We start from the raw sequence: 12402 nt of genomic DNA, 5'->3' as shown, positions 1-12402 counted from the left end.
GTTAACCCCTGTGACACTGCCCTGTTACCTCACCATCAACCAATCAGAGAAGTCTTCAGGAGATGGTCACATACCCTGCGACTTTCCTCCCTCACCTGGCCTTTAAAAATGCTTTCCTGAAACCCATTGGGAAGTTGGTTGCTTTGAGCACTAGCTGCCCAGGACTCCTTGCTTGGTGCCCTGCGATAAACGTTGCACTTTCCTTCACCACAACCCGGTGTCAGTAGACTGGCGTTACTGTGTGCAGGCAAGTGGACCCAAGTTTGGTTTGATACAATGCTGACCTATCACAGTTGCTTATTTACATACACCTAAGTGAATGCTTTTGTGTCAAATTTCCATCTTTACCACCCCTAGAAACCTAGCTTCATGGCACTCAAGAAAAACACCTTCACTGCCTCTGTGGTGGCAGTGAAGACTGAAAACCTTATGTTTCCACAGAAGCTGTGTTCTTCCCCAAACAATTAGGAATGACCCAAAGGAGCTTTTTAGAAAATTGATTTTACCGAGTAAACGATCTCAGGTTCTGGTTCCTGGAGGGGGTCCTCTGTTATTTCCAGGATCTTTATTTGCTCTGCTTCCAATTTCTCCTTTAAAAAATTTTCTCTCTTGAAATTCCTACTATCTTCTTTCTCTAGTTTTTCCTTGCCTTTCTTTTTACCAGAGTCCTTACTCTTCTTTTCTGCTTTTCTTTCTTCCTTTAAGCGTTCCTCTTCAGCTAACCTATCTTGTTCTTTCCATGCCTGTAAACACATTTTTAAAAAATTAATAGGATTTTGAAACAAATCTGATCCTATTCAGGTTCACTCTGGAGAATATTTAACATGATTTTTATAAGCTGTATCTCTGATGGATCAAAATACTGAGCTAGAAATTGTGGTGTCATCCTTGATTCTCTTTCTCTCACCCAACTTCTGTATGCTAAACCCTGCCAATCCTCTGCAGAGATCTCTCTTCACTTCAGCTTTTCCCCAATTTAGGTTCTAAACATGGTTAATCAGCAGTATGGTAGACAAGATGTACAAAGAAACATTCCTGGCATAAAATATTTCAGAAATGATGGCTAAAATATCAAATCATCATTGTAATGCATAGCAATGTAATGCAATGCATTGTAATGCATAGCAATGTTGGCAGCAAAGTAAAAAATATGAGAAAGCACTAATTCAATGAGGGAAGGAAGCACTGAAAACAGCAGTTTCCCAGGGTTATCTGCCCATCCCTGGAAGCCAAGAACTTGGGTTTTGGGAGTTATAGGGACTAGAGCCAGAACCCAGGAGATCAGAGACCTGTGAATAGCATGGGTATTTTTTTAAAATGACACCTTCACTGAGTGAACTAGAAAAAAATCTTGCCCCATAGAGTAAAATCATGAAAGCTAGTTAGCTTCCCTGGCCCTGAGTTAAAGTAGGAGCAGAGAGGGCAGGAGGAAATTGGCCCTGAGAACGCTTAACCACAAGCCTGTCCTCACATAGATTTGTGGCCAAAATGTACATCACCTTAAAAGTATTCTGTAAAGATTGTGGGCAAAATGTGAGTTCACAAAGGAAAATCACAAAATCTGAGGAACTAAGTCAAAATCAAAAACCTGAAGAAGAAACAAACTCTGAAATTAATTTGCAAAGACTGCAGATATTGGAATTATCAGAGAATATAAAATAAGTATTTTAATATGCTTAAAGAAAGAAAAGGAGGCATCAAAAGTATCAGTAAAAACAAGAGAGTATCAAAAATCAGTGAGTTTGAAAGCCCTATTGGAAATGGAATAGGAGTTTTGAAAAGGCAGTATTTGAACAGATAATGGATGAGACATTTCCAGAGCTGATGAAAGACACTAACCAGTGAATCAAACCCAGGAAATGATAGTGATGTGCTGGACCTGGGTCACATTGACTTGGAAGAGTTTATTGTTAAACTTTCAGGAATTTTGCGAGTCAGTTTTAACCACATCCATTATTAAAATCAAATGATACAAATGCACAATAAAATACCATTAAAAACAAAGGCAATAAACACTCAAAACGTACCACTTTCCTAACTACTTTGTTACATTTAACTATGATTTATGCCAGCGGTCCCCAACCTTTTTGGCACCAGGGACCGGTTTTGTGGAAGACAATTTTTCCACGGACAGGGCTGGGTGGGGGGTGGTTCAGGAGGTAATGCGAGTGATGGTTCAGGCAGTAATGTGAGTGATGGTTCAGGCAGTAATGTGAGCGATGGGGAGTGAAAGGGAGCAGCAAATGAAGCTTCCCTCCCTCGCCCGCCCACAGCTCTCACAGCGGCCCAGTTCCTAACAGGCCAAGGACCAGTAGTGGTCAGCGGCCTGGGGGTTGGGGACCCCTGATCTATGCTCTTGGGGTTATCTATGTAAATTGTATCTGTAGGGTAGAATTATAACAGTGTGCTACTGCATATTGTTTCCAACTCCACATACAGTGACATCTTATCAATAGCTTGAAGTCAGCCATGATGGGAGTATTTACACTACAGATATCAGCAAATGCTACAAATCAGGGATTTACTGACTACTCGTTGACTACATAGACTTTAAAAAATGATGGAGATGTTAATAATGCAGTGTGCTGTGTTTTGAGCTGTTACACTGTAACTAGCACAAAAAAAATTGAGGAAATATTCTTCGAGTATTTAAAAACTATTACCTGATTCAGCAAAGAAGTTGCTAATATCATTGGTGAATAAGTGAGACATATCCCTCTGTTGCTCACTTTTGTCTTACTTGCTCATGTAAATGAAAATATCAATCAGCATTCATTGTGGCACTACACTTGTTTGCCAATTGCAACTATAGGCTGGCTAAAGATGTAAGAGCTTAGTAAAAATCAATGAAAGCAATTCTGTGAGAATCCACTGGCTAAATGGAATTTACAATAAAGAGTATTACCTATTTTATTATTTGTAAATTGTGTGCTATACATACCATATATCAGTAAAATTTAGAATAAACTATCTATTTATCTATACAGAATTTTTTTTCCTAGAGAGCTAATGCTAAACATTTACCAGCACATCACCGCATGTTTTCAAAGCAGCTAGAGAGAAAAGATGAACTGTCTATAAAAGAATGACAGGTTAGATCGACAATCAATTTATTGGGTTGGTAAAAAAGTCTGTTCCATAACATCTTATGGAAAAACCTGAACAAAATTTTGGCCAACCCAATATTAACAACTACAGCATCAGGTAGAAAAATGTGGAACAAAATCTTGAGAGTACTAACAGGATACAAAAAAGTCAACCAAGAATTTTATAAATTAAAACTATGTTTAATAAATAAGGTAAAGTAAAACCATTTTTCAGACCTGTTCAATAGCAACAAACCCTCACTAAAGGAAGTTCTAAAGGAAATACTCACAAAATAGAAGATGTGAGAAGAAATGCTCAACAAAACAAATGGCAAGCATGGGGCTAAATCTCAATAGCACTGACTATATAAAGCAATGACAATAATAATGTCTAATTTGTGGGAACAAAAAAAATCAAGATAAAACTTAAACACAGGTTGGGAGAGAGTAAGCCATTTTAATAATTCCTTGTATTGTTCTGGAAGAAAGATATTTTATTGAGACTTCATTAAATTATATATACAAGTTGAAAATCTAGAGCAACCACTAGAAGAATAGAAATAAAGTGATACATTATAAACTTTTCCTATTAAGAGCCAGATAGTAAATAACTTAGGCTTTTTGGGTCAAAAGACAATATCAAGGATATTGTGTAGGTATTTATGTAACAAGCAAGAAAAGTAATTTCTGCAAATATTTTATTGACAACTCACTGAGTACAAGTTTTCCCCAGAATACAGTCTATAAATATGAAAAATAGAATTCTTCTGGTGAGGGAGGATAACATTTTACTTAGAGTTAAAATCAGTGTTCCCTATCATCAAATTGATTGCAAGTAAAAAAGAAAAAAAACATACAAAAGAAAACAAGAAAAAAGGATCACAGAAAAGGTAGGAAAATAGAAAACAGATTGAAAATCAAAAATAAACTATATATCTTAATATATAGTTTATTAGAATAGGTATAAATGGATTCAAGTCTTCTGCTAAAAGAAAAATCATCAGTATAATTTTTTTTAAATCTAGTTTATAATCCCTGTTTACAAGAGACACACTTAAATTATCAAGCCACAGAAAGGTAAAAATAAAGAGAGAGAATTTGTCAGTAAAATACTATCTGAAAGAAAGCTCCTATCCCTTTGTTTTTCTTTATTAATTTTAGAATCAGCTTTCCAAGGTTCATTAAAAAACTGCTGAAATTTTGATAGGAATATATTTCTATTTCCCATTGTGGTCACAGGGACTCTAGCCCTTGGTGTTATGAGAATGGTAAAGAAAAGGGCCATTGTGAAAAAACTACCTATTGTTGAAACTCTGGGCTGCTGTAACATGATTTGTTCAGATAAAACTGGAACCCTGATGAAGAATGAAATGACTGTTACCCACATATTTACTTCAGATGGCCTGCGTGCTGAGGTTACTGGAGTTGGCTACAATCCATTTGGGGAAGTGATTGTTGATGGTGATGTTGTTCATGGATTCTATAACCCATCTGTTAGCAAAATTGTTGAGGCGGGCTGTGTGTGCAATGATGCTGTAATTAGAAACAACACTCTAATGGGGAAACCAACGGAAGGAGCCTTAATTGCTCTTGTAGTGAAGATGGGTCTGAGGGACTTCAACAGGATTATATCAGAAAAGCTGAATACCCTTTTACCTCTGAGCAGAAGTGGATGGCTGTCAAGTGTGTGCACTGAACACAGCAGAAAACAAAATCAACCGATGTAACTAACAAAACCTAAACCCGCTGACCTGACTCAGGATCTAGAAGAGGTCAGCCTGGCACAGATATGAAAAACGTACCAATTAAAAAAAAAGCCCCACGGGACTTTGCTGGTGGCGCAGTGGTTAAGAATCCACCTACCAATGCAGGGGACACGGGTTCGATTCCTGGTCTGGGAAGATCCCACATGCAGTGGAGCAACGAAGCCCATGTGCCACAACTACTAAGCCTGTGCTCTAGAGCCAGCGAGCCACAACTTCTGAGCCGATGTGCCGCAACTGCTAAAGCCTGCATGCCTAGAGCCCTGCTCTGCAACAACAAGCCTGCACACCGCAAAGAAGAGTAGCCCCTGCTCGCTGCAACTAGAGAAGCCTGCAGGTTGCAACGAAGACCCAACGCAGCCAAAAATAAATAAATAAATAAATAAACAAACAAAACAAAAGAAAGTATGAGCATATACTTTTAAAGGTATATGAGTATATTTCATATCCTAAACTGAGTCTTCTCATCCAGACCATGGTATATTTTCTACTTATTCAGGTGTTTATTGTCCTTCAATAATATGTTGTAATTTTCTCCATAAAGAAAAATCTTTTATTAATTTATTTTTCTTGCCACCTTATAGTTTTTGTTGCTCTTGTGAATGATATTGGTTTTATGTTACATTTTCTAATCAGTTATTGCTGGTGAATAGGAACTCCAGTGATTTCTTTTTCTATGTTAATCTTGCATACAGTAACCTTGCTGTGCTTCCTTAATTCATTTTAAAAGCCAACATGCACCTCAATTTCATAGCAGCATTATTTATAATAGCCAAGATATGGAAGCAACTTAAGTGTCCATCAACAGATGAACAGCTAAAGTAGATGTGAGATAGATATATATATATATATATATACACACACACAATAGAATACTACTCAGCCATAAAAAGAATTAAATTTTGCCATTTGCAGCAACATGGATAGACTTGGAGGGTATTATGCTACGTGAAATAAGTCAGAGAAAGACAAATACTTTATATCACTTACATGTAGAATCTAAAAAATACAAAAAAACTAGTGAATATAAAAAAAAAGAAACAGACTCACAGATATAGAGAACAGATTAGTAGTTACCAGTGGGGAGAGGGAGGGGGAGGGGCAATATAGGGGAAGGAGATTAAGAGGTACAAAGTATTAGGTATAAAATAAACTACACGGATCTATTGTACAACACAGGGAATATAGCCAATATTTTGTAACAACTATAAATGTAGTGATTTTTTTTTTAGTTATAGTCATATCTTTATTTGAAAATCTCATCTGCCAACTTAGTGCTTTCCACCAACTCAGGGTGCAGAAACCTTCACAGGCTTCACAATCTTTTGATTAGGTGCTGCCTTTGTAATAGCCATTGCTGTCTTTATAAAATTGTGAATCACTATATTGAACACCTGTAACTTATATAATACTGTACATCAACTATACTTAAATTAAAAAAAAGAGCCAACACATGGTGCTTCCCTGGTGGTTTGGTGGTTAAGATCCCATGCTTCCACTACAGGAGGCGTGGGTTCGATCCCTGTTCAGGGAAGTTCCACATACCGTGAGGTGCAGCATCTCCCCCCGCAAAAAAGAAGCCAACGTAACCTTAATAGTAATGCTTGTTAAGAACAACACAAAAGCCTATCATTTCATTCATCATAGACACAAAAATTCTAGATAAAATACTATCAGAACAGAGTAAGTTATTTATTAAAATAATTAAATATTAAAATATTAATTAAAATATTAAAATAATAACATTCCATGAAAAAAATGGTGCTATAATTTTTCATCAATAATGTACATAAAGATGGACCCAGGGGCTTAACTAAAAATTAAAATTCCTAGGTTCTATTCCCAAAGATCAGTTAGAATGGAGTGAAAACACGTATATTTTAAGTCTCTCCTCCCCCCAGAGATACCTAGGCAATTACGGCATATGTGGTTTTGTGGGATAAGGACTAAACTTTAGGAAATGCTGAAGAGAAGTTTGTTTTAGAAATACAAAGGTTATTCATATTGTTAAATCAAGCTCCATAATTCAATATATCTCCTAAATAAAGGGAAAAAAACCCCAATAGATATTAGTTTCAATACCAACAGATACTTTAAAAATTTACTAAGATTAAGCAGCAAATAATAATAAACTTAAAGATTTGCCATGTAATTATCTTTACCATTAATACCAAGAAGCCAGGGAGGCTCACCAGTCTTAACCAATGCTCTTTTGAGGGTTATTGCATACTGATGGAGGTGGGAAAATCAGCTCCTGCCTACACAGTCTATAAGCTTACAACAAAGCTACTGTAATTAAAATAGTATGGTACTTGTATAAGAATAATTAACTGAAACAGAATACAGCATTCAAAAATGGTTTAAAATACCATCACATTGGGATTAGGTTTTCAACATGTGAATTTTGAAGGACACACTCAGTAGACACTATAGTGTTCAGAAGAGTTCAGGACATCTCTTATCATTTTATAGGGATCTATAAAAATGGATTAAAAAATGGGTACCTAATATGTGACATATCAATATTCCAATTTGTTTAAGGGGTGGGGATTAATATTACATTTAATTAAATAGTACTAGTAAAATGACAGTCCATCTGGGCAGAGAAAAAGACCCTTACATTATGCTACAAAACATGTATTTCAGATAGATTAGATCTCTGAATATAAAAAGAATATCTATGAAAATATTCTAAGAGAGTGAAGGAAAATTAACATACAAACTCAAGGTGTAATCAACCTGATGGAACCAAAAACACAGAAGCCCTAAAACCATAAAAAAAAAAAATGACAGGTTTTTAAAACGCTTTTTTTGACAAGCTGTAACGTACATACAAAAAGAGCACAAATCCTAAGTGAACAGCTGAATGAACTACCACCAAGTAAGTGCTCCTGTAAAACTACCACCAGGTCAAGGAACAGACGACCTCCAGCTCCCCAGAAGCCCTCCTCACGCTTCTCCTCAATTACCATCCACTTGTACTGCCCCAAAGGCAAATATCATCCTAATGTTTAATACATTAGTTTAACTTTGCCTATTTAAAAACTTATGTAAACAAAATCCTACATAAGGTATATAGTCTTTTAACTTTCTCTTCTTTTGCTTAACAAGTGTGTGAGATTCATCCATATTTCTGTGTGTAGCTATATGTCATTTATTTCCAGAGCTGCATAGTATTTCATTACATGAACCATTCTAGGCATTCTACTGATGAATCTTTGAATTGTTTCCAGTTTGGGAGAATTAAAAATAATGCTGCAAGGAAAACTGTGTCCATGTGTCTTGGTGAACACATGCATGCATAAGTATATTAGGTATATACTTAGGAGTGAAACTATTTGGTTAAAGAGAAATCATATGCTTAACTTTAGTATGTATGTCCAATTTTCCAAAGTGGAAGTACCAACTTATACTTCAATCAGCAGTGTATGAGAATTTACTTTACTTCACATCCTTGACAAAATCTGGCATTGTGTCTTTTAAATTTTGGCCGAAGATGATTGATTTGACTATATAAAAGTTAAATATTTCTGTATAAATAGAAAAAAGTGGTATTTATTACTAAGGAAATTGTTTAATAAATTAAGGTACATCCAAATCATAGACTAATATAATGCTATGAAAATAAGTTAGATCTCTAGATATTGTCCGGAAGTGATATTCATGATGTGTTGCCAAGAGAAAAAAGCATGTAGCAGAGTTAAAAAGAAACATACCAAACCTAAACCAAAACCAAACATGAATACTCTTATATTTGTGCATGCATGCTTGTATAAGCATAGAACATGCCAAATCATTAATATTTCTGACTTTAGGGTCTTAGGACAGCCAGGTTAAGTTTGATTTCTTATAAAAGCATGTATTACTTTTGTAACTAAAAATTCCAATAAAAATGCAAACAAAAACAACTTCCTGCAGCAGATGCAGAGAGTTTACCAACTATGAACAAAGCACTGCCCTGGATTTTGGCATAGTTTCCTAAAGGCTTATCATCTGATGGAGGAGACAGCTTGGTGGAGAGACTGTCATTTCAAGTTTAGCAAAAAGATCATTTCCTGTTATACCACACAAACTAGCACAAAATAACTTTGAACTTGTGATTTGTCAGTGTCATTTGTCTTTCCTTGGATTACCTTGAGAGAGCCTTCTAAAATAAAAGGAATCTTTTCCTTCTCTTTTTCTTTTTCTTTTTCTTGATCTGATATCTCTGTTTTGCTCATTTCTTTGTTACCTATAATCAGAGAAAATTAAACTTCTTAGTAAAACTCTCTAAAATATGGTTTCATAGAAGGACCAAGCATCTGGGTTGTAGGGGCTCCCCATTCACTCATCTCTGAATTCTTTTTTTGCCATCTCTAGAGTAGACATCTGAAGTGGAACTGAGCTCTTTTAGGGATGAACAACTCACCATCTGTGGAGGCAGTACATTCCATTCTCAAAGTGTTGAGATTTTGAAGCTTTTAGGGAACTGGACTCTCTCTCACTAGAGTTTTAACCTAATTAATCCTAATTTAACCCCTTAAGACCACACAGAACAAATGTAACTTTTCTTTCTATACTGAAGCCCTCCTCTTGCCATCATAGTTATTCTGTTGTGAAGATTTACATCTCTCCTGACTTGAGAGGCCTCAAACTGAATGCAGTACCTACCAGGTGTATTCCAATCCCAATTCCAAATAAACCACTTTCTGAATTTGGTCCATAGACACCCAGATAATTATTATGCTTTTGCTTCTGCTCAGAAGCAGAATAAAGAAAAGGCAGTCAACCCACAATTTTTGCTACTAACAGTAAAGTATGGCCTGGACATGATTGTGAGACGGCAGCCCTACCTGTCTTTTTAGATAGTCCCATCGAGTATTCCAATTACCTAGTGCTGTCCTGCTGCACCCCATCAGGAGGAAGGCTGAGTTGATGGATGGATTATGTAACCATTTTGGTGAAAGGTGAATGCTTCATCTTTGACTTGGTTTTCCAAGTTTTATTTTAGAATCAAGCCAAGCAAATTGGCTTTGGTAGTTTATAGTGGTTGCAAAAACTTTGGAAATTATATAGTTTTGCTTCTTTATAGGAAATCACTCTCAACTTGGTTATCAGAAACAATGAGTATTATTCACACAGAGCTCATTTCCTTTGTACGAACCCAGTGAAATATCTTTACTTTCCAGATGAATTACCTCAACATTTCACTTATTTATCAAGTATCCTTCCTCTTTTTTTCACCCTCTTCTCTCTGACTGACAGCATCAAAGCCAAGAAAATTGACAACAACAAAAATGAAAATATCTATTGATCCAACATCCTGTAGAGTCCATGTCACAGGCCCCCAATAATCCGTTTTTCCTTCATTTTTAAATTCTAACTCCCAGTTAGTCTCGGGACTATTTTGTTTACTCTTCTAAGGAAGGTCTTGTTTTAATCTCACTTTGGAAGCCATAATGATTCTTACGGAGACATACTGACTCTGAATCTAACTCACATATTGCCAACAAAACTTAGATAGGTGAACCTATCAATCCCAGCAAAATAAAGACATTTGGCATTTCTCAGCATCACACTGGATCTGAATAGATTGAATCTTTCAGATCTGGCAGGAAGTATGGTCAATATAAGACAAGTATCAATCAATATACAACAAATATTTTCATCATATTTAGAATGCAGCTATTCTATTTTTTAGGGAAAGTGAAGAGTCTCAGAAATTTTGTGGATAACTCTTTTTCATCCTGAAATGCTCACTGTCTTGATTAAATTAAATAGAATGTCTTTGGACTTATGTATAAGTTCAACTGGTTACTTATTTTTAGATTTTTTTAATAGAATAAATTTTGCTAGTAGAAGAAATTTTGGTACCAGCAGAAGATTTTATTTCCAGCTCATTCTTGGTCCTACTGATTTCCTCAGCCATTTTAGCTTCCTGATATACAGTTTCTTCTTTTATGATCCAATCTTGAATGGATTTTGCAACAAGTTCCAAATAATTCCTAAAAAAAAAGCAAAGAACAGCAGGTGACAATTGAGCTAATATTAGTTAAAGTCAACAAGTGCTTAAGATACTGATTGTGCAAATGAAATTTAAAAAAATGAACTGATTCTAAATTGCCCATGTAACAAATGTAACAGCAATATATCCTAGAATATATTTTGTACAAAGTAGTCATATATAAATATCCAATAAACATTTGAAAATTGTTCAGCTTCCTTCATGATTAAAGATGTATAAAATTAAAAATTAGATATTTCCATCCAAACCAAAGATTAAAATGCTTGATAATACCAAGAGTTGATGACGGTTTGGAGAAACAGTCATTCTCAATGCTATTAATTGGAGAGTAATATGGCAAAATCTCTTTTTAGGGCAATTTTATAGCACAATAGGTACTATCCTAAGTGACTACCAGTCACTACCTAAGTGACTCACTGTACTAGCTGAAACACTGCACTCTTGCTATAAAACTTACTGGCCCTTGAATACCCACATCCTAAATACTACACCCCAAGCTACTTGTGCATTTATGTATACATCAGCATCTTATTGCTTACCAGGATTCAGTAATATTTGCTCCCAAATCCATTTATTCTATTTATACAGACTATTGTAATTATTTTAACTAAATGTTATGTACACTTACAATATATGAATGTCCAAAGAAAGTTGTTGCTAGGGAAAAAAGTTGAAATATTTAGGTTTGACAATAAAGATTAGTTACTGTCAAATTGTATGAAAGTGAGGATAAAAGTTTTGAAAAAATAAAGCTAGATGAATTCTATACTCAAGTTGCTTCATTATTTTCTTTAATTCTTGATCTCTTTTAAAGAAAAGAAATGCAAATTGGAAAAGAAGTAGTAAAACTGTCATGGTTTGCACATGACATGGTACTATACATAGAAAATCCTAAATATACTACCAGAAAACTACTAGACCTCATCAGTTAATTTGGTAAAGTTGTAGGATACAAAATTAATACACAGAAATCTGTTGCACTTCTATACACTAAAAATGAAATAGCAGAAAGAGAAATTAAGTAAACAATCCCACTTAATATTGCATCAAAAAGAATAAAATACCTAGGAATAAACCTATCTAAGGAGGCAAAAAACCTATACTCCAAAAACTATAAGACACTGATGAAAGAAACTGAAGAGGACACAAACAGATGGAAAGATATACTGTGTTCTTGGATTGGAAGAATCAATATGGTTAAAATGACCATACTAACCAAGGCTATCTATAGATCCAATGCAACCCCTATCAAATGCCCAATGGCATTTTTCACAGAACTAGAACAAAATTTTTAAAATTTATATGGAAATACAAAAGACCCTGAATAGCCAAAGCAATCTTGAAAAAGAAGAATGGAGCTGGAGGAATCTATACTACAGACTCAGACTATACTACAAAACCACAGTCATCAAAACTGTATGGCACTGGCACAAAAAACAGAAACATAGACCAATGGAACAGGATAGAAAGCCCAGAAATAAACCCACACACTTATGGGCAATTAAAATCTACAGCAAAGGAGGCAAGAATATACAAAACAATGGAGAAA

The 12402-nt window shown here is 35.3% G+C and overlaps 1 protein-coding gene across 1 annotated transcript in view; it reads right to left on the bottom strand.

Moving 5' to 3' along the window:
• SPAG17 (sperm associated antigen 17) overlaps positions 1-12402 on the bottom strand; it is a 228121-nt gene that overhangs the window by 101303 nt on the left and 114416 nt on the right. The window contains 3 exon segments of the mRNA XM_060141888.1: positions 507-743; positions 8983-9080; positions 10640-10833. Coding sequence (XP_059997871.1) covers positions 507-743; positions 8983-9080; positions 10640-10833 — 529 coding nt within the window.

The sequence above is a fragment of the Lagenorhynchus albirostris genome, chromosome 2 (genome assembly GCF_949774975.1).
Source record: "Lagenorhynchus albirostris chromosome 2, mLagAlb1.1, whole genome shotgun sequence".
Classification (NCBI taxonomy): Eukaryota; Metazoa; Chordata; class Mammalia; order Artiodactyla; family Delphinidae; genus Lagenorhynchus; species Lagenorhynchus albirostris.
Note: the sequence above shows the minus strand (reverse complement) of the source record. Positions and strands in the feature narration are given on the sequence as shown.